General features: G+C 34.8%; 2 protein-coding genes across 2 annotated transcripts in view; both read left to right on the forward strand.

Annotated features, from left to right (window-relative positions):
• The first annotated feature begins 7 nt into the window (after window positions 1-7).
• Window positions 8-21,125, forward strand: LOC131846806 (uncharacterized). Its single transcript, XM_059196214.1, has 8 exons — window positions 8-162; window positions 1,589-1,667; window positions 3,751-3,883; window positions 14,786-14,933; window positions 17,525-17,786; window positions 18,047-18,237; window positions 19,434-19,631; window positions 20,112-21,125. The coding sequence occupies exons 1-8, from the start codon at window positions 28-30 to the stop codon at window positions 20,331-20,333; spliced, it is 1,368 nt and encodes a 455-aa protein (XP_059052197.1). The 5' UTR covers window positions 8-27; the 3' UTR covers window positions 20,334-21,125.
• A 2,001-nt stretch (window positions 21,126-23,126) lies between these two features.
• LOC131846756 (formin-like protein) overlaps window positions 23,127-26,960 on the forward strand; it is a 93,743-nt gene continuing 89,909 nt past the window's right edge. Inside the window, exon 1 of the mRNA XM_059196145.1 lies at window positions 23,127-23,478. Coding sequence (XP_059052128.1) covers window positions 23,326-23,478 — 153 coding nt within the window. The 5' untranslated portion in view covers window positions 23,127-23,325. The remainder of the gene's footprint in view (window positions 23,479-26,960) is intronic.

Below are 26,960 nucleotides of genomic sequence, written 5' to 3' on the forward strand. Positions count from 1 at the left end.
TTAAAAAAGTATTTAAAATAAACCAAGATGCAGACTCAAATAGGTGTAGGTAACGAACTGCAGAGGAGCTATAGGATGCAGGACTTCGCATCACCTGGCGTCATCATGAGAGAACGTAGCTTCATACGGCCACAGTCGCATCACAATATGCATCATAATCAGGTAAGTAATATTACTTCTTAAAGAATAAAAAAAAAGTTTTGTAATTCATGTAGGTACCATAGATACATCACTTATAAATACAACCGTACCTACATATATTACATATTTTCTTATAGAAATGGCAAACAAGTGGAACCACTTTATTTAAGGAAATGATAAAGTCGTCTATATCGTAAAAAAATGGACTCTTTCCTATTGCTCCGATATCGCAACTATGTTTATAAGCGTGTTTAGATTCTTTTCTAAGAAGCTAACTTTGAATTTCTCGGCTTGTTCTTATACTATGTCATTCATATTATACATACAAACATTCCTCTTGAATCCCTCTATCTATTGCTGAAAATTGCAATAAAATCAGTTGCGTAATTGAAAAGATATAAGCGAACAGACACCGAAAGCGACTTTGTTTTATACTATGTAAAGAAGACCGTTATCCTGGCAATGTAACGGTAAAGAGTTATTATTACCATGTAGAGATAATGATGCAATATTACTAATTAAAATAATATAATATTCTCTAATAACCTATAACAGTATATCATTATAATTACACGTAGGTGTAAGTAGGTACCTATCACAATGTGCAACTCTACTCGCGCCCACGTCTAGTCTGCGATCCACTGTCCCTTTCGAAATCAATGTATTCATAGATCAAGAGGTTTGGTTTATACGACGTAACTTTTCAATACAGAGTTTTATTAATGCTGTTACGGGTAGGGTTTCCTATGATTATGGTGGGTACTTGTCCAAGCCAACCAAGAAAAAAGGTAGACTAAGCTGTACGTTCTAAGGATCTTTGCCTGTTCCATCATTGAAAAAAGATATGGACGAATGTTTGGAAAAAAAAAAGAAATCCAGGGCTAGTTATTCTTGGTGAAAAAGAACTGAAATTAATTGCAAAATAATCCTCATGGAAAGAATATATGAAATCACAGACAATGATTACTACGTTCAGATTTTATTGAATTTACATTGAGTTATAGAATTAATATGATTACTCACATATTTCACAATTTATTTTTTCGCGTATACCTATAGTTGTACAGTCTTGCATTGTAGATATTGACTCTTAGTAAATTTTGCCGCTAGGTAACAATTTACATCATCATCGCTAACAAGGCACACACCTAGGTTTTTGACGAATAACCTAAAAAATACATAGGTACATATTTATTAAATCGCCGCCGCTTGTGTATATTTAGACATTTTTTCTCTGTCATAACTTAATCTTTTTCATTCAAATATATTTTTTATTACATTATATAAAGCTTTAGTCAGTCAGTAATATTAGTCGATGATGTTACGAGAATTAGGATTCATATCGACTCATCATAGTGTAAGCTGCTGAAAATAAATCGTGACAAAATACAAATCTAGGTGAATATTGTATAACTATATCGACAGAATTTTTATTTTTTTGTTGCAGTTTTCGAATGGGAAACGGCGGAGTATGATTCTAACTAACGCAAAAGGGAAACCTACCCTCGAGATTTATAGACCCCCAGGTCAGTGTTTCCATACTAAAATATCTACTAATAAATAAAAAAATAAAATAATCCACATTTATATTATCTGTACCGCATGTGGAAGTGCTTGGTTGGCAAGCGTCATCCGCAAAAGTGGCGCCAAAATTAAAAATAAACAAAACTTCATATTTGGAACGAGTCGACAGTCTCATGTTTGTTGCGGCAGATTGTGTTTGTCAATTCGTTGCCGGTTTTATTGTATGTAATTTGTGCTATTGTGAATGGAAGTACAATGTCGAGGTGTATTGTGAAGCAGTCGTTAAGTCAACCAGTGGCAGTCGCGCCCGTTGCGACCGTCTCGCCTGTAGTTACAACTCCGGTATCGGTATCCGTTTCGTCCTCGTCCGTGACACCGGTTTCTGAACCGACCGTGACAACAGCGCAACCAGTAACTGAAACTTCAGGTACTTTCGTTTGTATCGCGTAAATTTTCTTTGTCCACAATTTTGTAGAGTAGCAGAATTGTAGAACCGTATTCAATTAGAATCGTATTCAAATGTTGTAATGAATATTTATTTTAGAAATAATGAAGACATTTATCAGACAAATTTCTTTATAAAAGATTACTTAATAATTTCGATACAAAACTGTTATGGTTTAAATAATAGGTGTGCTGTTTGTTATGGCAATAATATTCAGTCAGTGTTTACTATCTTTAATTATTATTAGACGGCCTTCATGATATAGCAGATTATCATTCTACCTTACACTGCCGATAGTCGCGGGTTCCATCCTCGTAAAATAGAAATGTATTGATGTATAAATTTACAAAAAAATGTTAAGTACTATGATGAATATATTTACAAAAAAAAGTTGTATAGTATCCACGGTTACTATGAATCTTTGATATCTTTAGTTTGGCACAGGTTTGAGAATAGATGGCGCTGTGTGAGCTGTCCTGAGTCGAATAAAATATTAAAAAAAAAAAATAGAGTCGAAATATATTGTTCTATTTCAGGCAACACACACGCTCTTTCTAATGCAATAGTTAATTATATGTGATCTACAGACGTCGTGGATTCCTACTAATTATCACAAAATAAAGACTCAATAATTCTGCTCACATTATGCTAAGAAAGTTTTTCAACATCACAACGGCACGCGATTGTTCTCTTTACGAAGTGATGATAAATCGAATGACTTACTAAAAACTAGATATGTAGCATACTGGAATCAGTCACAATAATTTTCAACCGAATTAAAAAAAGATGAGCAATTTTTTATTAATCTGTTCACTTTTGTGAATGATGTGGAATGTTCGTCAAAACTGAACGGATTTCTTTGTATAATTCTTTTTGTTTATAATCATATTGGTTTTTAAGGATTACTTGATGTTTTTATATATTGGTTATTACTTCGAAAGTTTACGTGCAGTTTATATAAAACGCCACACTGGGATTAGCCAGTACAGTGGAGAGAGAAGGCCTAGTTTATTTATTTATTTTAGAAAAACCAAAGCTATATATACAATCATATTTAGAAATAGTTCAAGATTGCAATTTATTCTTCGAATATGTTTTCACAAATAAAATCAGTTTAGATGTGAAATGAGTCATCAAAGAGATGCATGAAATAGATATGTCTTTTAAATTTATAGACTATAGTTCAAAGGGCTTACTTAGTTGGTGTCACGTGATTTAATGTTTTTAGAAAGTAGTTTAAGTAATCTACTAAAATGTAAGCACATTCATATCGCCATGACTGCTATCACTCAGGGTAATCAGAGACATAGTCAATTAGTTTTAAAAACACTTAAGATAGAATAAACGTTATTTGTAATTTACATAAACAATATATTAAAGAACACAAATAATTACAATAAGGCGGCCTTAGTGCTGAGAACTTAACTAAACTGTAATATAATGTCTAGACTAGATTACATTACCATTAAGACATTAGTATAGATATTTTCGTGTGAAAAAAACCGGAGCTGTTAAATTATCAACCAAGCACTGCCATTGTATACCGGATATTCAGTACCAATTTCACCCTTTCCGTTCAAACTAACATTCTTCGCTCTTTCCTATCTCCTCTTCTCTTGACGACCACCGTTGACCACCAGGTGTCCGAACAGACGGCGTGGTGACCACGGCGGGGACGGCGGCTACCACACCCACCACGGCGACAACCACAAACAAACTCAATGTCCACGCAAAAGAGTTCACTATGGCTAAGCCTGTCGACCTTCACAATAGGTAAGTCATTTTCAATCATTTATAAATCATATCTAATACTGCCCGAGTAAGTTGAAGGGTAATCATCTATCATGGTATGGGCATGTAATGCGTAGGAATGAAGATAATATTTTAAGGAAGGTGTTACATATGAATGTGGATGGTTATAAGGGCAGAGGAAGGCCGAAAAAGAGATGGATGGACTGTGTGAAAGATGATATGGTAAGAAAGGAAGTAAATAACGAGATGACTGCGAACAGGGATGAATGGAAGAGAAAAACATATTACGACGACCACAAATAAATGGGATAAGGAAGAAGCAGATGATGATCTAATAATGCCCGAGGTATAATTACCAAGAAAGTTAGTTGTCTACACTGGTACTTCAACCTCACCTATTTCTGCTGTCAGGCAATTTGCTTTGTAATCTGTTTCGGTTGTTGGGTGAAACTAGGAATTAAAATTACAAGATAAGAGGCATGGTATCTTAGTCTTCTAGAGTAACAACGTATGACTGGTAGCACAGGTGTCACGTGATAACGTGATGGCGTAGTGATGTTCATGTACTTGTATTTAGGCGACGGCAATAATCCAGGACAATACACACAGCGCCATCTAGTCCCAATCTAAGCAGAGCTTGTGTAATAAGTACTTGATAACAGATTCAAATACTTAAATACGTATGTTACTTGCATAAGTACACACTACAAACATAATGAAAACACCCAGACCAATGCAAATGATTGCATCGTGCGAGGATTCGAACCCGCTACCGTCGGAAGAAAAGCGATGTGACCACAACATGACCATTACATATCCAGGATTTATAACATATCAAAATGATCACGTGACTGTACTATTCGTATGACTTAATGTGCTTTGCATTTATACATATCCATTTTTTTTAACGTGTGGAAAATCTTCAAATACCGTCACCTCGCCAGAGGGAGGGCGGGGCGGATTGTGAGATTTGTACTCACCAAAAACCACACGGTGTACCTACGAGCGCCTATGCCGGAGCCAGGGGATTCGCATGTGCATTTTGACCCCAGCTCCGACGGCGACGGCCCGCCATGTAGATGTTCTAGGGCAGCCCCCATCTCGTTTACGGTTAGGGCGACTTATTTCGCCCTACTCCATTGTGGAGGCGTGTGGGTACACGCGCACATCTCCAGGGCCATTGGATTGGGGGGCTGCCTCCCTCAAGGCAACCACCCCGGCCCCAGTGGGGGATACATTTGTAGGAAAGTACTTGTTCATTAACTCTATATATTTTATATAGTCATAAAAAAGGCACAAACTTCTGTATATTTTTTCTTGTCTATATCTGAAAGGGGTAAGGTAGGATAATTCATCTTTAGGAAGAATTCTCAAACTTACATTGAATATTGAAAATAAAACGTATGTAAATGACAAAGGCGGACTTACAAGACATATTTGTGCGGCGGCTAGTAATAAATTTAGTCAACTTTAAACCGATGCCTTTGTTGTCTCTTCCAACATATGAGTTGAGCTATGAATAAGATAGCGATCAATCGAATTTGTTGCGTCAGATGTCAGTAGTTTTCCAGAGTTTGAATGATTGAACAATAACCCGAGAATCTAAAGCAAAAATGTCTGGATATAGAGACAAATTACAAACATTTTAATTGGAATGTCGTTATACCAGTATCTAAGTTGGATTTGATTTGTTATTTGTAATAGAAAGAAATCCTCCTATGCAGTCCTATACTTTTTTAATGGATGCCAATATAATGGTGCACTTGCCTGTGCTTAATGTATGTGCGGGCGAGGCACCAGTGGAGGATGATAGTATGAACATGATGACAGGTCAGTTAGCCCATATTGATGAAATCATTGGTACGGATGATATCACTCGGTTTCCAGTGCGTACTGTGTAGAGGTCGACCTGACAATGTACCATACATTGCTAGCAATGGGGTTCTAGTCCCTATTACTTACAATCTCCTTTCCCCCTACGGTCCTATATGGGGGAAGGAGATTATTAGTAATGGGAACTAGTAACTCCCATTGCCAGCAATGTACCATGTTAGGTCGATCTCCTCGCGGTTCCCCATGGAAACCATCATGATAAATTCTTGGTGATTTTGTTACCATGGGCTAACTGACCTGACCTCATGCTCATCCTATCATCCTCCACTGGTGGCCCTCCAGCGTAAACCATCAGCGCAGGCGAGTGTACCATTCCATTATCACACACAAAAAAAAATCATGGAGCAAAATTAGCCGTTTAATTTAAAGAGATCCATACAATAATGTGTGATGTGATATACCTATGTAAAGTTGTGATGTGGGTTGTTAGCATTAAATAAGTATGATGCATCTAAATGTGATAAATAAGGTAAATCTCCATAACATCAATTTGCTGGGTTATTTTCAGACATCTAAATATTAAATGATGTAATCTCGTCAATCAATGGCTGTGCCCATGCCTCGTCACCGGTCGTCATCGTTGGCATGCTCCCCTGTCCAGAAATAGCTTTAGAACCTTGACTTTGTGCTCTGCAGTAATGAGCAATGAACTTTTTACTGCATCTACGCATGCATTTACCAATTTCAGGACTGACAGATAAAGCATTTTGAGTGTCTTTCCTGTTGTCTAGTAAGAAAAATATCCGCCATTGCGCCACTATTTTTTATATCACAAGACTCATTCGACCTTGCGACAGGACAGAAGTTTGTTTCTCATCAAAAGCGATAGGTAGTAGTAACGTAACTGCAACAGACGTCGCTGTTGGCATGATTCCAATGGATTAGAGGCAAAACAAAAATCACGGATATAATGCGGGCAAACGGTGACACTTCCGTCGCGTAGGCAGAGATGCGTAGATGTAGAGTAGTATCAATTGTATAGTTTTTGTTATCACTTTGTACTTGGCTTCGGTGACGTGAACACGCCCGCGCGCGCCAAAACGGGCCGAACTAAACGACGCGGACGTACGACGCGCGACGCGACGCCCCGCGCAGTCCGCGCACGCGGCGGGAGACGCACGCAGTTCCCGACATGAGCGCGGCCAAACAACGAAATTAAAACGCGAACGCTATCGAACGAAACCGAGTCGTTGCAACTCGGTGTTTTTAAGAGAGAATCTCATCTCCCCAGTGCGAGGAATTCTGCTGACCAACGTTTACGTACCCGTGGTTGTTCACCCAGAAGCACCGGGATGTTTGGCGGATATTGGATTCTATTAATAAATTTCCGATGCTATGAACAAAATGAAACGTAATTTGTCCGCAACATTGCCAAGTTTGCACTAGGATTTGAGGCACGCTCTGTAAAACGCTGATAAATTTTATTGAAGCCTTAACAAACAACTTTATTTTATCTAAATACAATATAGCAGTAACATGACAACTGTGATATCGCTAGTAGTGGAGAATTAACTATATAGTGTATTTTAATCTGAACAAGTTACCTTGTGTTTGTTTGTCAAAATGGTCCGTGGGAGATTCTCCACTTCAGACATGTGAGTTTCGTATATAAGAGCATGTCTATTCACTTTCATATCTTTTATTAATAAATATTTTTGTCATCCCTAACCTAACTACTCGGTTGAAGTATACTCGTAGTCAAAATCTAATAATTTAATACTAGTTTCAACCACGATGAATTATAATTGGCCTAGTAGGAAACCAAATTCATGACCTCTACCGAGTTTCTGTACTACTCTAACAGCTTAGCGAAAACACTGTCGACTTTTTTCAATTTTATTTAATGGCTATAGTTAGGGTACTTTTTAAATATGGCTTTTACAAGAGGCATACCAATTCTTAAATTTTAATTCGTTTATCGATGCTGAAGTGTATTTCCTGTAATTTGGAAGCAACCTAAAGTTAGATTTGAAACTTCTATTAATTCAGAATTGGGTAAGAACATTCTTACTCCATGTATTTAGACATTGACTAAAGTTACACATTTCTGGAAGTTTTCTAGCTATCCCCACCTCGCATTTACTAGTTACTAAAATGATGGGTTACCAATGCATTGATAAACGAGTCTATCATAATCATAATATGTCCCCACTTTGTACGTATGTCTATTGAACTTTATTGAATACAATGTTGTCATATTAACAATGCTGCATGACGAGCCCAAGGTCGCATTAGTCGAGTTTATTTAGCCATTCGAAACAATGTGTTCATCCAGCTGAAATATTCTGTTTTCACTAATTACAGCAATTATATCTACAGGTTTGTCGTCAAATTCATTGCCTAAAATTAACATATTACAAAACAACAAAATTCTGAATAAGTAAATAACCTTGTAACTTCTGTCTATTCATTGATTTATCTTCATCGATCGAGTCTGGCTCTTTACCTTTGTCAGTTTGTCATAGAATATTAAACGGAAGGTATATTTTGAATTGTGTAGGGAGCAAACTGTTTTCTTCTATCTTTGATCACGGTCTTTGCACGGTCAAAGAGTGAGGCCCAATACATCACTTTTCGACAACTGGGAGCGCTTTCAGCCCGAATAGTTGAGAAATGATTGACCTGATAAAATTTGGAAGGTTCTGTATCTGAGAAAAATATGAGCAAATATTATTTATGGAAAGGAGTAGCTTCAGTTATTTCAACTTAAACGCTAGCCATATTACAAATTTCATAAAAATTGATTAAACTGTTAAATAAACAGACTTTGTATTTGCATTAACACCATTTGGAATCCGAAATCTACCGGCCTTTCTGACATCAAAATCAACCTTTGTACCCACAGGATACTGGATATGGATATGATGTCGGTATATGTAGGTGCAAATGTTACCGTTGATTCCTTGTAATTTAATTAGTAGTAATTGGAATAGCAGTTAGTATTGTAATGTCGTATACGATAGTGATTCCAATACTTATCGCGTTTACATCAGTAAATAATTTGTACTGTACAAATTATCTTCACAAAATAATAATGATACAATTGCATAGCTAAATTCCATTTATCTACAATAGAAAATACTAAATAACTACGAGGAAATATACTATAGAGGAATACTTGTTTTGCTAAATTAGCAACAGATCATCTTATCAGACAAATCTTTGCTGTAGTATATAGTACCTGCAATATAAATCACGTATAAACATAAAATGTTTTACTTTATACAGGCAGCAGTATATTTACAAGTATATTCAAAGAAAGTACTAGTGGCGAAATAAATAAGATTCTTTCACGTACCCTAAGAACCTGTTCGTATTGCGGCTGAGGACTTTAATTTTATTATTTCTAAGAATCTTTTACGTTCTTATTCTTGTACCCTAACTCTATCATAATAATAACCCCTTAGAAACGAAAATTTGATGTACTTCTATTGTGGTATTTCAGTACTAAGATGTTATTTTCATTGGAGTGTTTATTAAGATATGAGAAGCATAACTCTAACAGCTTAGACCTCGAAAGGTGCAACTAATGTATTAATAGTGGTTATTAGAAATGTCATGTCCATTAAGAGGTATCATGGTAGTTATACCATGAAACCCGGTTGGTTATCACTTTCATTCTACCCAATTCAACGCAAAATTTAACTACTGGCAGTCATGATTTACTTTTTTACAAATTACATAGTCGTTACTTTTTTCTAAATACCCAAAATGTACATAATCACTTTAGCGATGTAGATGTACACACAGGAATGTTTTCAGGGAACCGTGGTGATTACATGCTATAGAGTTATAGCAGTGAACACCAGACAGCGGGTCCGCCTACCCAATAAATGACGTATGCTAACACTGAAAGCTGAGTTAAACTGGATCATGAACCAGAACAACAATATACTTTATTTTTAAGGATCCACATCCTTAGACAATGAGTTGAATGGACCACGTGTTAAGACGACATTGCAGATTACCTGCTTATTCATATAACGTCATGCCTTTGTTAATTTCCAAGTATATTCTGATCCATACAAAGAAAACGGAGAGTTCTGAACGGATAAAATAAATATATTTTCTATAATTTTTGAATTTAAGTCTATTGACATCGGTTTCAAGTCATAGGGAATCATTTGTATGTAATGGGTAATTATGACACTTTTAGACAGCTTCTAAACAGATGAGGTCCTAATAGAATATTATGGCTTTACATATTACCAGCTACCAGTCCAGGCTTTGCATAGATATAGATGTATAGTAGGTATGTATTATACGTATAAAATTTCCTCTTGAATCACTCTATCTATCGATCAAAACATTAAAATTGGTTGCGTAGTTTAAAAGATTTGCGAACAAACAGCGGAAGAGACTTCATTTTATATGTAAAGATAACAATCATGATACCTCTCTCGTAGTACAGTTCCTGAGAAGTATGGTTTTCGGCCTCTCCTTACTTGGTAATTGGATTGAGATCCAATCATCTCTCTCACGCTTTCATCAGAACACAGTTTAGATGCTTAGCGTTAAGCTCATATTGCAAAGATTTTTAATAATTTTCTTTTATATACTTTTGTTATATTTTAACATATGTAAGCACATGTCGCTTCTTGTCCTTTTTTGTTTTAATCTAAGCCGATATCACTGTTTGCAGGCTAGAAGTCTGTACCGCGCAATCTAACTAACAACCTTGACAAATATTTACCCACCCAGCACTGTTGCCACTCAGGTTTTATTTTTACTTCTACCATATGAATCGCTCAATGTCTATTACCTTTATTTATTGGCACTCCATCTTATAATCGTAAATCAATTACTTCCTGATTGACATGTGAGTACATTAGAGAATGAATTTAAAGCATTTGCTATACTATTTTTTACGCTAAACGAACCGTCACTATTTTGGTGTCTTGTTGCTAGTTTCTCAGTTCGATAGAATGTTTAGAAAGAATTCGTAGTGGCTTGAATTTTTATCAAGTTGTACGGCGTGTAAGACGCAGTCATGAAGATTAGTAAGCGTTATGACTAGAGTTTCCAGATTTATTCAGCCTGTAAGGGGTAAACATTTAAATAGGCAAAATAATACGGGAATTTGGTTTTTTACCCGGGACAAATAAAATCAAAATTATATAGTGACATTCTTTATTTTTTTATATATTTTTATGAGGAGCAAGTCCGTTTCAACATGTTGTTATTGGTTTTAACATATTTATAAAAATTAATACAATTATAATCATATTTTAAAACGGTCATGAACTCGCTTTTTATTAAATTAGGGGAACGCACAACAGCGCAACTTTCGTAGCGTGCGTGAGTATTTTTCTCTAGCGTAGATCGATCGATTTAATAATAAAAAAACGGAGCAGATTCGAATACGGGACAGAGTTAGTACCACCGGGACATGTTAAACTAAGCCTAAAATACGGGATGTCCCGGGAAATACGGGAAGTCTGGCAACGCTAGTTATGACATTTAAAACATATTGATTAATCATCTTACTAATATTATAAACGAGAAAGTTGTAAGTATGGATGGATCGATGATTGTTACTCTATATTTAAAACTTCTGAACAAATTTTGTTGATACTTTGCAGTAATATAGCATATATATCAGAATAACACATGGGCTATAAATTTTACGCGGATGAAACGGCTATTACCGCAGATGGGGTTGTCAGATCTATTGTCAACTGTCGACGTTGTAGTAAACGCAACACTTGGCATGCCTATGATTTGTGTATTTAGCTCGGAGGCGAGCCACCGACGTCTCTCGGATTATTTTTGTTTGAAGAATCGTTTGGAAATATACTTTAACGAAGTTATTATTGTTAATTTATATTTCTGACTGATTCACTAAATCACGCACGTTTTTTTGCAATTGCGAGTCCATTTTGAAGTGCATATACAATTGTTCAAAGTTCAAATGTGTGTGTTGTGAACTTTATTTCCACAAAGTTTAATACCTACTTCAATAAATGTAATATGTTATAGTCACTAATTATATTAAATATTTTGGTGAGAATTATAATTAAATATAACATTACAGTATCTTTAGATAAAAATACTACATGTCACACTCAAATAAAGTTATCTAAATGTTCTACTTTCGTTTTGCTAAAATTATGTACGTACTGATTGTTTAATTAAATATTATTCAGCTATTTCATAAATGTTGTAGGCTTAAAAATATTTTAGGATATAATTAATATAGAACACACTACTTTCAAATTGATAGTCCAATTACTAATATAATATTTATATGTAAAAATCTTCAGTCCCCTATTTAGAAAAATAAAATGTGCTAGACACCCATTTGAACTGTTACTGTGTGTTGTCTTTTGTATATTAAGGAAATTCATCATCAGAAAAGGATACAGAAATATGGAGATGGGACTTTTATAGGATAAGGGACTGGAGTAAGAGTAAGCACTGGTAGTTTTTGTCTGAAATCTTTATAAAAAAAACTTTACAAAATTATATTTATAATAAATGTAATGTAATTACAGTATGCGATTTTTTAAGTGTTATTGACAAAATCAATATGAACGTTAAGGGTGGGCTTTTGTTAAGGGTCTGTACTGGTTCTGAGAGTATTCATACGGAGCAAGGCATTTGTAGTTTAATACACTTGTCCTACAGTCTTCGCGTTAGTCGGCAAGGAAGCGTTAAGTGACGTTTATTTAGCACTTCCACGACGGCGGTATAGCCCTACAATTTGTATAATTAGGCACTTATTCAAGCAGGGATGACTGGCTCATTCGTCATACTTGTGAACGAATGTTGCTTGTGGGGACTGGTCTGATCTAATCACTTTACTTTACTATTTAGTTAATCAACTAGTTGGTTGGATATTTAACATTTTGACTCTAATGAATTAGTTGGTAGTTTCTATTCACACATTTTAACTTTAAAATGTCAAGTTACAACTAAATTTATTATAATAACAACACGCAACCTGCGTGCGCAAAGACGCAGGCGTCTTTGTCTTCGTGTGATGAGATAGCTTGAGAATGATCGGTAGATTAAAAAAATTAGTAATGACGATATAAAAATACTTCAATTATGTTTATTGTACTAAAGAATATTCTCTCTACTACACTTATCACTCACATATAGTAGCGGGGAAGTATTTTATTTTCTGGGTATTAAATTCTTAACGCTTTTCTAAAACGACTTATTTACGAGGCTGGAGTTGGCAATTGAGTCTGGTGAAATTAAGATTATCGTATACAGTATATAGGATTCAGAAGGGATATCGGGGAAATGTATCTACAGGTCTTCAGATTTTTGTATTAGTACTCGGCTCGAAAAAAATTATTAATTCTGTATGAAGAATCATTTTTGGGGCATAGTATCGCTTAGACTCTAATTGTAACTACTAGAAGAGACTGACTTATCCTATGTCGGGTCATACAGGAAAGATATAACTCCAATACCAGGATAGTAATCAAAATAATCTGTTATGGCAGAATAAATATAATTCGCCAATGAAATAGATGGGCGCTCATTGCGCAGGAGTGCGCTCCATAACGGGCCGAGTATGTGAGACGCATTACTGTCCTATTTAAAGAATATTTATGATTATGATAGACATGCACGCCATTGTATTCAGTTAGTGAATATATTAAATAATCGTTGTCGAATAGTCTCGCTTGTGTTCAACCGTAACAAAGTTATAAGTATGACGGCCTTAGCACATTGCTTTACTTTCGGTGGACGCGGGTTTGATTTCGCGCACGGTGCAAACATTTGTATTCATGAGTATGAGTGTTTTTATCTGACTCACTTGTATTATTATTTTATATTATATATGTATTGTTAAAGTCTGTGATCATATTGAGATTAGATTAATATTATTATTGTGAATGTTGAATTGTTGGGCGACCACTAGTAATATTTATCCAACTTTTATTTAGTCATTTGCCTACGACATGTACAGTGTTATTGAAATAAGATAAGTTTTTTTAATTGTGATTAGAATATCTGAGCTATAAACCATGTTTCGAGCCTTATGCGACTTGTGGTTGACTGTGTGCCTGTGTGTGTGTGTGTATTATGTAAATTGTTGGTATTTTTATTTCATTATTTTGTTTTATTTCATGATTGTTGTAGGTCTTAAAAGAGTCTATAAATTCTATTCTATTCTAAATTTGTTGAGAGAGATTTCATTGGTAGTGTTGCATGAAGCATACTAATGCTAATTTATTTATTTTATTCCAACACATTTGTATGGACATGTCTGCCTCATCATTTCCTATTCTATGTTTTTTTACATCTACCTGTTATTGAATAATATGTATCTAAGCATAGTGTTTTAGCGTCTACGAATAAATACTATTTAATTGAATTTAATTTCATAGTCTAATAGATTATTCACAATAGCAGTGGATATATGTACCTACCGATGTTGATGAGAGTTCCTTGATAATGTTGCTAGATACGATAGATAAATATTGCATAAAGAATCTTTAAGTGTGTAGAATTACACAACCTTTAAATGTACACATTATGGCACCTCTTTTCAACTTGTTTAATCCTAGAATGTCCATTCCACTTTGGAACTCTTGGATGCAATTATATACACGTAGCTGTGTATCCGTAGTCAGAGTTCGCTTCTTGGTTTCACCAATATACAAATATTTACGAAAATAACTTTTCAGTACTAGTTATAGCTCTAATTACAGGATTGGAATCATATCACCGAAGCTGTCAAATTAAATTAAATTTACGATCACTATGATCTATAAAACATAGTAATAAAACATACTATTATTACTATGTTACATAAATTATATATATTTATAAATATACTAGCTACTACTTGCCCCGGCTTCGCACGGGTGTACATGTATTATACATATAAACCTTCCTCTTGAATCACTCTATCTATTAAAAAACCACTTCAAAATCCTTCAAAAGCGTAGTTTTAAAGATTTAAGCATACATAGGGACGGACGGAGCGACAGCGACTTTATTTTATTCAATGTAATGATAATACATATTTATAAAATTAGCTTATAATTTTATATTATAAAATTGCAGGTCGGCAATGGGCCTTGGGTACGCCAGTATGGGCCTGCAGCATTCGCGGTCTGCGGTGCTGCACGCACAGGTGCCGCCGCACTACCGGCCCGTGCTGCCGTCACAGACTCTGCTCGGAAGCACAGACGGCAATGTACAACACGCATCTGTAAGTCAACACAACTAATAGTACATACATTTTGATTAATGTCATACTTATTACTAGCTGACCCGGCAAACGTTGTTATACCATATAAATTAATATCGCTATTAAAAAATAGGGGTTGGTGATAGAAGGGTGAAAATTTAGGATTGTATGTATTTTTAATGCCACCTAACAATAAAAAAAAAAATATATTTTTTTGTCTAAATAAGAAAAAAAAATTGAGGTGAGCCAACCTTAGCACTTAGGGGTATAAATATTATTTATAAACTTATTCTCAGATTTACTGAATATACATATAAAATTTCACCAAAATTGGTCAAGCCGTTTCGGAGGAGCACGAAACCTGTACACGAGTATTTCATATATTAGATTATTTTCCTTCATCATAACATCTTTACCTTTGTACTTAATTAAAAATTTAAGAAAACTAAAGGCAATATTTTTAATGCAGATTAATCCTTGCCTTGAAAAGATTGCTTTCAGCAATAATGCCGCCTTATTATAACTATACATGTGTTCTTAAGAATATATTAATTTATATCACTCACATGTGCATATACTCTTTTGTTTATTGTTAGACTCTGTGGTCAAATTGAGAAAAGAATCATTTGTCTATGACAATAGAACATTAGTAATGTACAAACTTATAATTTTCATTTATTAGGCGCGTATTTCAAACACTGGCTACTAATAATTACAACATGTTTAAATTTTTTGTAACATAGGTACATCTGAAATATGTTTCAAACGCCGACGCTAAGTAACCAAGCAAAATATTCACTTTATCAAGCATAATATATTTTATCTGTGGTTATAATATAGACACGGTATAGATGGTATATTGACATAACCGCATAATATATTCTCTTGTTCTCAAATTCATGTATGTTATAAATTTGCTCAGTGAAACAATAAGTCATCGATTAAAAATAGACCGTGGATGTTTCGATTTTACATTATGACTTATGACCTTCAGTTTCCTTATGTGTTAACTTAACTTAACTAAACGATTGATTTGTATATATGTAGATATTTATGACGCATTACTCCAATATAGAAACACATCTCCTCTACTTATCATATCTCACTTGTCGGGGAAAGGGTATTAAAATTACGTAGATTTTTTATTAATGGATGATAATGGAATGGCGCTCCCGCCAGCTGCAACGTTTTATGCTGACGGGGCACTACTGGATGGTGATAAGATGAGTATGAGGTCAGGTCAGTTAGCCCCTCGTGACAAATTCACTAGGAATTTATCACGATGGTTTCCAGGGGGAATCGCGTGGAGGTCAAAAAAATCTGACATGTTATAGACTAGCAATGAGGTCATTAATTCAAATTCTAACGATCTCCATCCACTCAAATGACAGGGGTTGGCCCCATTGCTAACCAAGCGATTTCCAAAGGGACCTCCTTCAAAGTCACATAGTTATTTTCTGGCGAATTCTATACAATTAACGGCTAACTGAAATATATTAATTAAAACGTTTTAAAACATCATTCGTTTTAGAACCTTTGGCTACACAATGACACAGTAAAACAAATTGTATTTTGTTGGAAATGAATACAACACATTGAAAATCAGCGTTGGAAACTATGTTTCCAGCATTATGCTGATTGTGGTTCACATTGATTGTGTTTTTTGATGTATGTAAATTATTGCTTATAGTTTTTATATCATTATTATGTCAAATAAAATTATATTGTAATCTATTCTATTCTTAATGTAAAAAAGAAATTTTACTTACGCATCACTAACTCACCTGAGTGACTTCACCATACATTATAAACCATCTTCTACTAATGGTCTGGCAGTGTACCTACCTATACAGTTAGCGCAAACGGGAGCAACATTTCATCATCCATTAAAAATGTAACCTATTAGGTCGATTTTAAAAACTATACTAGCTAATTACTGGTGTGAATTCTTCATAATGAGCCTTCTTAGCTTGAATTTATGCTTTTACTTTAACCTTCACTGGTGTCCATTGTGAGCGAGATCATCATCCCGTCACCAACAACAAAAGAACACCAAGTCTCTTGTTTATGGTAGCGGTAAATAATTTCAATAAATAGTGGTCGCCCCAATGGTCAAAATTGTATCTTAAGTAATTGAAATTATTAGTTTATACATTATTAAGGTTCTATTGTCAATGAGATATAGATACTACTTTGCGTGTTGGTGTCTAAGACAATAATAGTGTGTGTAATGTTTTTTATTATTGATATAATAGATTTTAATACATAATTAAAAAATTTAAATTAGCATTCTGCACTCCTTCTCATATAAACCATAAGTGTGCGAAATTTCATTATCCTCCGTCCGTGTAATTTTCGTAAAAAGGGGTACAAAGTCTGTAAGAAGCTGCCTATAGCGGTAAGACCGCTTTTTGTAATTTTTTATTATTTACTGTTTTTCTTATTGTATTCTATTTGCACAATAAAGAGTTTATTATTAATATTATTACAAAGTTGTTGCTTCACGTATTATTATAATGATTGCATACTCTTATTAGGATTAAATAGGAGCTTTTAAAACTATCTTGACATTATATTCTTAATTATTCTCTATTTGTTGTCTGTGTCTGCAGGTGGGTCCACGTGTGCATTTTAAATTACAACCACAGCAGGGTATGCCTGAAAAGAAGAAATCTCCTCCGTCCTCCCTGACCAATGGCAATGGCAAGAGCATCCGGCCACAGTCGTTCACTCCAGGGCTCAAAAGGTCCAAATCTTTGACCTCGGCAGACGCCCTGGCTAGTGGCATGGCGGCCTTGGGTCTTGCTGCGGATGCGGGCGACTTGGGCAATTTTCCACCAGAGATACAAGAGTGTATAGACAAGGCTCTTGAAGGTGAGTTAAATTTACAGATCGAATATTACAGTATATTTTAAAAAGATGTGTATCAGTAAAAAGTGGATGTACACCAGTCTAAAACTCAGTAATCGAAATCGTAAAATTTGGAAACCGTTCTCCCGATAAATAAAGGTAATCTTAAAACGATCATATGATCGCTTTGTATGAAGCGAAAGTTTCTCAACCTAATGAAAATATATATTTTAAAATATTAAATAAAAAAACAAGATGCCATTTTGATTTGATATGATTTTCAGATCCGAACGCTGTATGCGCTCGGACCCTGATGGATGCCGTAGGACACCTTGTGTCTCGCGCGGTGGAGTCTCCGCGGTACGCGTTGCCGGCAGCCCGCCGCTGCATCGCGGTGGTGGAGCGGGAGCAGACCGAGACCTTCCTCGAGTCTCTGCTCAACACTTGCCAACAGTGGTACCACGACAGGGAAAAGGTAAAGAACATACCTTTGTACTGTAGTGTTTTAGAAATTAAATAACAATGGATAAAGATGAAACAGTGTATGTTGTGAACTCTAATGACGATGACTTCGATTTTCACTGCTATTTCTCGGCATGTTCTATAGTATAATACGCATGTATTATTAATATAAACACTCATTATTCATCATACATAGAATCACTGTATCCATTCCTGAAAACTACTTTAAAATCCGTTCCGTAATTAAAAAGACATAAGCGAACAGAAACTTACAAGATGTTTTTAACTCTTTGACTTTAACCAATAGCTTGTTCGAAGCACAACTAGTATCAATTTTAAAGTAGTCGATGAAAGAGTTCTGAGAGTTGATATAATGAAACAGAATAATAAACTGAAGTGGCATAAAATAGCGATTAAGCTAGGAGAATTCAAATGAAAGTAATATTTATATTTACTCAAATTAAATTGTCAACCAGACCTGCAGTGTAGGAAATATTAGGCTGAGAGGATAGTGAATATGAGCTAGAATTTTCCAGAGACAAGAATTGCTATGACTAGAATACAATATATTTACATATGTACCTAAAGTATATATTCCTGTAAATATCGTCTTGTCGATTTTTAACATAGATGATTAGTCGAAAAGGGTATGCTAATCCGCAAAGATATGTAGATAAGTAACCATGGTATCGAACAACTTTTATTCTACAATTTTCCCGGGAACAATATATTAAAAAAAAATAATCTAGGTCAAATTTATCATACAAAAATACAATAAGAACAGTAAACTTAACCTGAAATAAGCTGTTCTATTTCAAGGTCAAATACTGTATTACAAGGCCATAAAAATTGAACGCTTCATTAATTTTCCCCTCGATCGATTCCCCGTCCAATTCAAATGCGGATTGATATTACGACGGCCTGAGCCGAGATTCGAACCTAGCACCAAGGGCACACCTTAGACTAAAGTCGTATCCGTCAGGCGGGAGTTGGTCTTCAGCCGCTCCATAAGTCCTTCCTTGGTTTGGAGTGCCATCTGCACTCGCCCCTATCGTCCGGTGAAGCTGTAAAGGTCAACTGCGGCCAACAGCATTAGAGTAGTCCGATAAAAAGCTTAATTAATAAATTTGTAACCGTGTGGTTGAGTTTACAATAGTAATGTTTTAAAATGTGTGGCTTGTGGTATTGATGGTGTGAGTGTATGGTCAGTTGCTGGGCGGCGTGGTGGGCGGCGGGCGGCCGCGGCTGATGGCGTTCCTGTCGTTCCTGCTGGAGATGTACTGCCAGCTGCGGCGGCGCGCCATACAGCGGCGCGGCGCCTCCGCGCAGCCAGGACAGGTGCTGCTCACGCTCATCTGCAAGTGCTGCGAGGACTGCATCCGCCAGCCCGTGCCCTCCGCCAGCGATGTGAGTAGCAACCTGCGACTCAAATCCACCCCGCTAACTTAATAAATATATAGAATAATAGAAGTAAAATATGGCACGACTTTTCGATGGACTTTTAGAAATATAGCTTGTGTTATGGGTACTAGACAATTGATATAAATACTTAGATCTTTCTAAGTGTAGATATAATATACCCGATATAAACAATCGTACTCATAAATACAGATATATATACAGTGTGAACATTTGTGCTCATGAACACAGATGTTTATACCGTGCGAGGAATCGAACCTCCGACAATCGGAAGTCAAGCGGTATACTGAACCGCTAAGTCACCGAGGCCGTTAATTATCTTTATCAACCAATCATTGGTATATCCAGTTTTGGATGAATAGAAGAGGAAAAACTACACCGACCCTAAATGACTAGGATAAGGAAGAAGCAGATGACTAATCATACTCATTTTGATAACGAACCCTAAGTGATGACTTGGTATTTCAGACGGAGAACCTGTTCTTCGTGCTGACGTACATCGGTCGCGACCTGGAGCAGCAGCTGCCGGGCGACCTGGAGCGGCTGCTGACGGCGGTGCGGGACGCGTTCCTCAACACGGCGGCCGCGCCCTCCATCCGCCGCACGCTGCTGCAGCTCATCGAGCTGCACGCCTCGCGCTGGCAGCTGCCAGGCTGCGCAGTTCTCTATTACTACCCTTCTTCCAAATAACACCGCGATTCATGTATAATACGTGTACAGCGTTTATATTAAGATTCATACATGTATAAAACATGTTTCTTGTTTATATCACTACGATAATCTATTGTCGTTCCACTGCTCAGCATGAGTCTCTTAGAAAAGGTGGATACTTCCAAATAACGCTGCGCTTCCATACGCACTTCATGCGTTCGTGTAAGGCGTTTAAAATTTATACATGTATAAAACATGTTTTATGCTTAGGTATATCATTATGATTATTATTCGACCCATTATCGTTCTGCAACTGAGCTGACTCTTGGAACAAAGAAGATGCGTCCAAGTAATGCTTCTCTTCTATACGCGCTTCATGCGTTCGTGTAAAGTGTAATTAAGATTTATACATGTATAAAACATGTTTTATGGCTTACATTATTAAGATAAGTCATTATAGATCGACTACTGAGCATGGCTTCTTAAAGAAGGAGGATGTTGTGACCACCCTTGACAAACGGTTCGGGTTGTGGTTTTTATTACTGATGCGCAAGTACTCGTCTCGGAGATATTCGACATGCTGGAAGTGAAATGAGTGGTGACTGATTGTATTGTTATTTTCACCACACGGTGATTCGAAAAGGATACATCTACCAACAATAGCATGATATGGAGTATTTGTCAGTAGACACATAGAATATATAAGATCGTTACCCGGAGTGAAAACGATCCTTGAAGAAATATCATCTATGTTTACGCAGACATTTTCTATAACTTATAATTCGAATCAAATTATCTTCGCATGCCTGAAATTAATTGGAGAATCCAAAAGTATACGATCAAGAAATACATAATCCATCAATTAATACTAAAATATCGAGTAGTGAGCACTGATTTCGAAATAGTGTATTGATGATAAGCGCAAATCAAATCGTGTGTTGTCGATATAGCGGAAGTTTCATTGCAAGAAGGGTAGATAATAGCTAGGGAAGCAATACGTTAGAAGTAATATTATACAAAGGTTGCAAGCATTTCTTGTAGATTGTTTGATTTCAATGTTCTATTAGTGTATCACTTTCATTGTGTTGTAGATATACATGGGATCATTGAATATTGTCCTTTATACGTATAATAGGCACGAAGCTGCCATAAGCTCATTTATTGTGCCTTTACAGATTTTAGTATTTAATGTAGGTCCATTTCTAGCAAGTTTTTGCATGTTATTACGTTCATAAAAACGACGAATGTTTAAAAGACGTAATCTTGGTAGAGCAAATCTTGATAGATTAGGGGCGAGGGCAAAGTAAGGTATAAGAAATTTAGTTTAAGGTGAATTTAAGTGGGTGAGCGAATTATGCCTTTAAAGTATTAAAATGTACGTGTATTATAGTAGTATGGACAAACTAACAATGTACATTACTGTACGAGCTTCGCATAGTACTTTGTGCATTGTACCCTTTGTCAAATTACCTAACCTAATTATATATGCCATCCCGACCTGGTCCTAATATTCGCTTAAACGTTTGCTTAGTTACACCTTTAATTTAATATACACCATGTTACCCAATTTTGTTTTATTGCACTCTGGTATTATGTTAAGTAAATCAATTAATTTTACCAAATAGATCGTATATTAATAAATTATTAAATATTAAAGGATGCTTACATTATTTATACAAAGAATATACCTAACCATATTTGACTGAAATTATTAGCTACAATGAACTGTTTCAGTGTTTTTTATTATGCTTGTGATATTATAAATTTAAGTTATATATTTTCTTAAATCTTCTCTGTCCTAACCAAAGACTGTACTGACGTGAAGATTTCGAATTTGATTAACAAGAAAGAAATGTATCATCCATTTGTTGAAGCTGGACCAAATTTTCTTGTGTATTTATCTTTCAAACTCTTTACTTTAAATTATACTTTCTTACAGTATAGAGGTTGAAGTATAATTTGTTGGTGAATATGTTAAGTTCATTTAGATAGAGACTGTCGTGTGATCAGTAGGTATATCAATAAATAAAAAGCTTATAATCTTTAGAAATATAGTTATGTAAAAGAAAAAGTTAAAAGACCGTCAACTTTTCGTTATTATTATGCATTAGTATCGTAAGGTAATGGTATGTTTTTAGAAAATTAAAAAAATATAAAAAAATGGTGCTAACAATGGTGTAATGTATAATTATTGTAATCGGATACGGGCAATAACATCAGGGTCTCGTTGCCGCTATATTTTGTACCTACACTTAATATAAGAAAATGTTTCATTTTATTTATTCTACAGTCCTACTTTTACTATTATACATTTTGGTCCTATATAATGGGACATGCCAAATAAAACTCGCCTATAAAAAATATAAGAAACATGAAAATATTCTCATCTGAAATTGTTAAACCTAGGACGACTATGTGAATGAATAGATCATTCAGTGTAATAAGATAGTTATTAAAATTTTTAAAGCCTGTGGGTATATTTTATTTTTCCCCCGTCTGGTCTTGCCTGTTTCGAAGAACTAAACGACACGTTCAATAACCGCAACATAACATTTCGTTGTTGTTGTTTAATATTAATGGTTATTGTACTATTTCCAAAACTTTCAAACACAGAAACTAAAGTATATTTGCTTATTTTATTTCTCCGGTTAGGTAATTAAAAATATATTTTTATTACAATTACGCAAGTGTAGTTCATTCAATATGTTGCATTTCTGAACGCAGCTAACTTTTGATTGGTTGCTACTTCTACAATTTAGAGCTAACTTCACTGTATTTAACTGATACATCAGCGTGGCGCGTTCACACATAACTTCAGTTTGTAATTTTTTTTATTGTTATTCTGTCGTTCGTCCGGACGATTGCTTGCTGTCGGACTCGTTTTTCTTTCATCGCTTCACTGTGGCCTCTCTAGAATGTGATTGCAAATCTGTTGATTTATTAATTGCAGTGGTATAATAGTGCTGTTGTCTGTGATAAAATGACGACTTGGTGAAATATGTGTTAGTAGTGATTTTTAAGTTTTTGTAAAATGGGTTTGATAACGTCAAGGGATCAGACAATGCTGGACGGACCGGTCGCGTCGTCGAAGAGTCACCATGTCCGCCAGCCGTCCACTAGGAACCGGACGAAGCCCCCGATGCCGGATCGGGACGAATTGGAAAGCCGGTTCATCAAAGTTCTGGTGAGTCTATCTACCGAAAATTGCCGGCATCTTTGTTTACAAACATACTGCTGCTAACTTTCGTACAAAGGATAAGTACTCGTGTTTACTGGCCTTTGCCTGATGTTAAGTGAATGAATTCTCTATTATATTGTTGATACAGCTGTATTGAATTTATGAGTCACATTTTTTTTAATTATGGAGATGTAAAGATGTCCTGCCGAGTCGTACCCGGTCGAGGTTTTTAGTAACAATATCCTTCCCATTAATTCACTGTATTTATATTTTATTACAATATTTTGTAGTGATAATATAGAAAAAGTATATTTAAACAATTTTCGTCTTATTTTAAGTTAGTAGGCTCCTTCCTTCTTCATCTTCTTCCTTCCGTAGGAAACTGCTTTATTTGTTTCCAAATTTTGTTACAGTTCCCCATTTGTAAATGACAACAACTAAGTTTCCTAAGTTTATTAGGAGGTCGTCTACTTAACATGGTACATTACTGTCTATGAATAAATACATTCATCAATCCCCATTACTGCCAATAATATAAAACAGTATGCCTTACAATATGCAAGGCATACAGTTTTCAAGGGAAGGCAGCAGCCCTCCTCCCTCGTGAGTATTATTTTATCTCTAAGACCAGGAACTGACACCTATTTTTATTGTCTAACAAAATTAGTAGTATATATGCATCAGTATCAGTATTTTTTTTGTTTTCTTTATTTTAGACTAATAAAAATCAATACAAACATATATACATCTAAGAGTACAATAACATAATTTGTAGCGTTTCACAGACAATAAGTCTTATTAAACATATAACAGTAAGAACATAATATATACAATAAATAAGAAGACCAATATTTAACTTTTTAAAAATATTTATGTAGGGTTTGATAAATATACCTACATAATACAACCACAAAACAAAAATAATTACAGTTTATACTTCTTAGTGGATATATTTCTTACATGAATTAATAATATAATTAAACTTCAATTAAATAGCAAATGAATTTATTTTAGTGTTAAATGATTTATTAGAATTAATTATAGTCAGTTTACAACTCAGTACACATACTCATCACCGATATACTAGGAATAAAACATAAAGGGAAAAAAATAACATAAATATAAAGTTTCCTATCATAAGTTGTACGGTACACATTTTGCCCATTAAATAACCACAAAATTATTATCTCATTTCCGATAGTCATAGGAAATGTTGACACATACATAATTTTTCATAAATCACAAACTTACTAAATGCATAAAGCAATTGACTTCCGTTACAAAATAGTTATTCCTGCAGTAGTACATTCTGATAACACTGTTTCCTTCCTCTTTATCTAGTTTCATAGTTTATTCACATAGAATTGTTATAAAGATAGTGTATTAAAGAATCTACAGGCTGGTATTATTTAAATTACTTTATTTATTATTTTAAATATATATATAAAATTCTTTAAAAAAATTCTATAAGCTAACTCACAATCTCAATATATCATATACATGTATTTCATGCAGTCTTTTTCAATTAAATAAAGAAAAAGTACAGCAAAAAGGCAAATAATTGGTAATAGATATAAACACCTGTACCTTATTAAAGTACCTAACAAATAATTATTAAAATAAAAAAATATGTAGACTTATCAATAACCTCATTGCTATTGCTCATGTTTATATATTCTTACATGTTGCATGACTTCCAATTTCTGTGTAGTATCTTAATTAGAGTTGTAAAGTAAATACAATTTCAAAGTCTCTAAAGGAGGCATGGTCAAGGACAAACTGTATGAAAAAAGTAATAAAAACACTAATAACTTCTAATACATATATTTGGTAATGTGAGAGTTAATTTTATTTAGTACTCTGTAAATTAAAAAAAGTAGTAATTTTAATTCTTCAACTTCAGAGAGGGAGCAGTTTATGACACTTTACTGCTATTTGTTATGAGTTCTATTCCCTGCTCAATTCTTTGTATCAAGTATTGCCAGTGGGGGATGATAAGATGAGTATGAGGTTAGGTCTATTAGCCCATTGTGACAAATTCACCAGAAATTTATGAGGATGGCTTCCAGGGGGATCCGCACAGAGGTCAATCTGACATGGTACATTGCTAGTAATGGGGTCATGAGTCCACATTACTAACAATCCCTTTTCCCCCCTATCAGTCTGGGTGTTATCTATGTATATAATGTATGTATTTAAAAAAAAAGTATTTCAGTTATCTAGTACATAATGCAACCTATGCTTAGATTGGGACTAGATGGTGCTATGTGAATTGTCCAAAGATCTCGTATAGTTATATATAGTTGTTATGTATTTTGACTTGTAATGTTATGGTTATTTCCCAAATGATTAGTGCTTTCTAAATTAAGAGTATGGCTGACTATGATAAATAGTATGACTTCTGGCTTCAGCACAACTAGGTAGCAACAGTGGTTTTCGAAGAGTGAGAGTGTAATCTGAGTCACTAGTGAATGTGAGTGTTTGATAAACAAATACTTTCTTAGTATTTATATATCTGATAGCAGAATTTACGTTGAATAACTATTAATATAGTATTTTACTTATACCGATACTTGATAACAGATATCAGTAATATGAATATCATTTTCCATGAATCATATCCCCTTGATTGAAGTGTTTCTTAGAGTTCACTATGGAAGTATAGCACTGATTCAGAATGTTGCGTAATATCCACACTAGCTCACTGGAGATATATATAAATATATATGTATATATACATACTAGCTATCCCGGTAAACGTTGTTTTGCTATGTAAATTAATAATGCTATTAAAAGTAGGGGTTGGTGGTAAAAATTTTAGGGTTGTAGGTATGTAATTTTTTAGATTTTTTTCGTGTGAGCCACTCATATATTACCTATATTACTTAGGGATATATAAAAATCATTTAAATCAGTTGTCGTAATCGCGGACAAAAAACATGACCGGAATTTTTATACATTAAAATTAGTAAATTTTTTAATGCATTATAATGCCTACACTGACGTTATGCGTTAGCGGGTCCAGTGGAGGATGATATGATGAGCAGGAAGTCAGGTCAGATAGCAATTGTGGTGAATTAACCAGCATTTAACCAGGTTGATTCAATTCAATTCAATTTATCTTTATTCATGTAGGTCTATTACAAACACTTATGACAAACCCAATTCATGATTTATGTGATAGTGTAATATCCTCTAACGTAATAGATACCTAATACAGCCAAATAATAAAACTAAATTCTAATCTAAAACATGACGAATCCAAAGACAAGCAAACCAATAAACAAAATATAATAAAACTAGCAGGCATAGGCTGGATTATTGCTTAATGTGCTACAAAATCAAATTGTCTATTACAGACTCGTATGATATGTGAAAATCTACCATCAATTCGGAGTGCATTCCAGCTAAGAAGAACTGACTACGAGTGCGATGAACTAACCTACCTAACTTAATCATATCGTCCTCCACTGGTGTCCAGATAGTGC

The sequence above is a fragment of the Achroia grisella genome, unplaced genomic scaffold, assembly GCF_030625045.1.
Source record: "Achroia grisella isolate CSIRO2021 unplaced genomic scaffold, CSIRO_AGI_Agris_v1 utg512, whole genome shotgun sequence".
Taxonomy (NCBI): Eukaryota; Metazoa; Arthropoda; class Insecta; order Lepidoptera; family Pyralidae; genus Achroia; species Achroia grisella.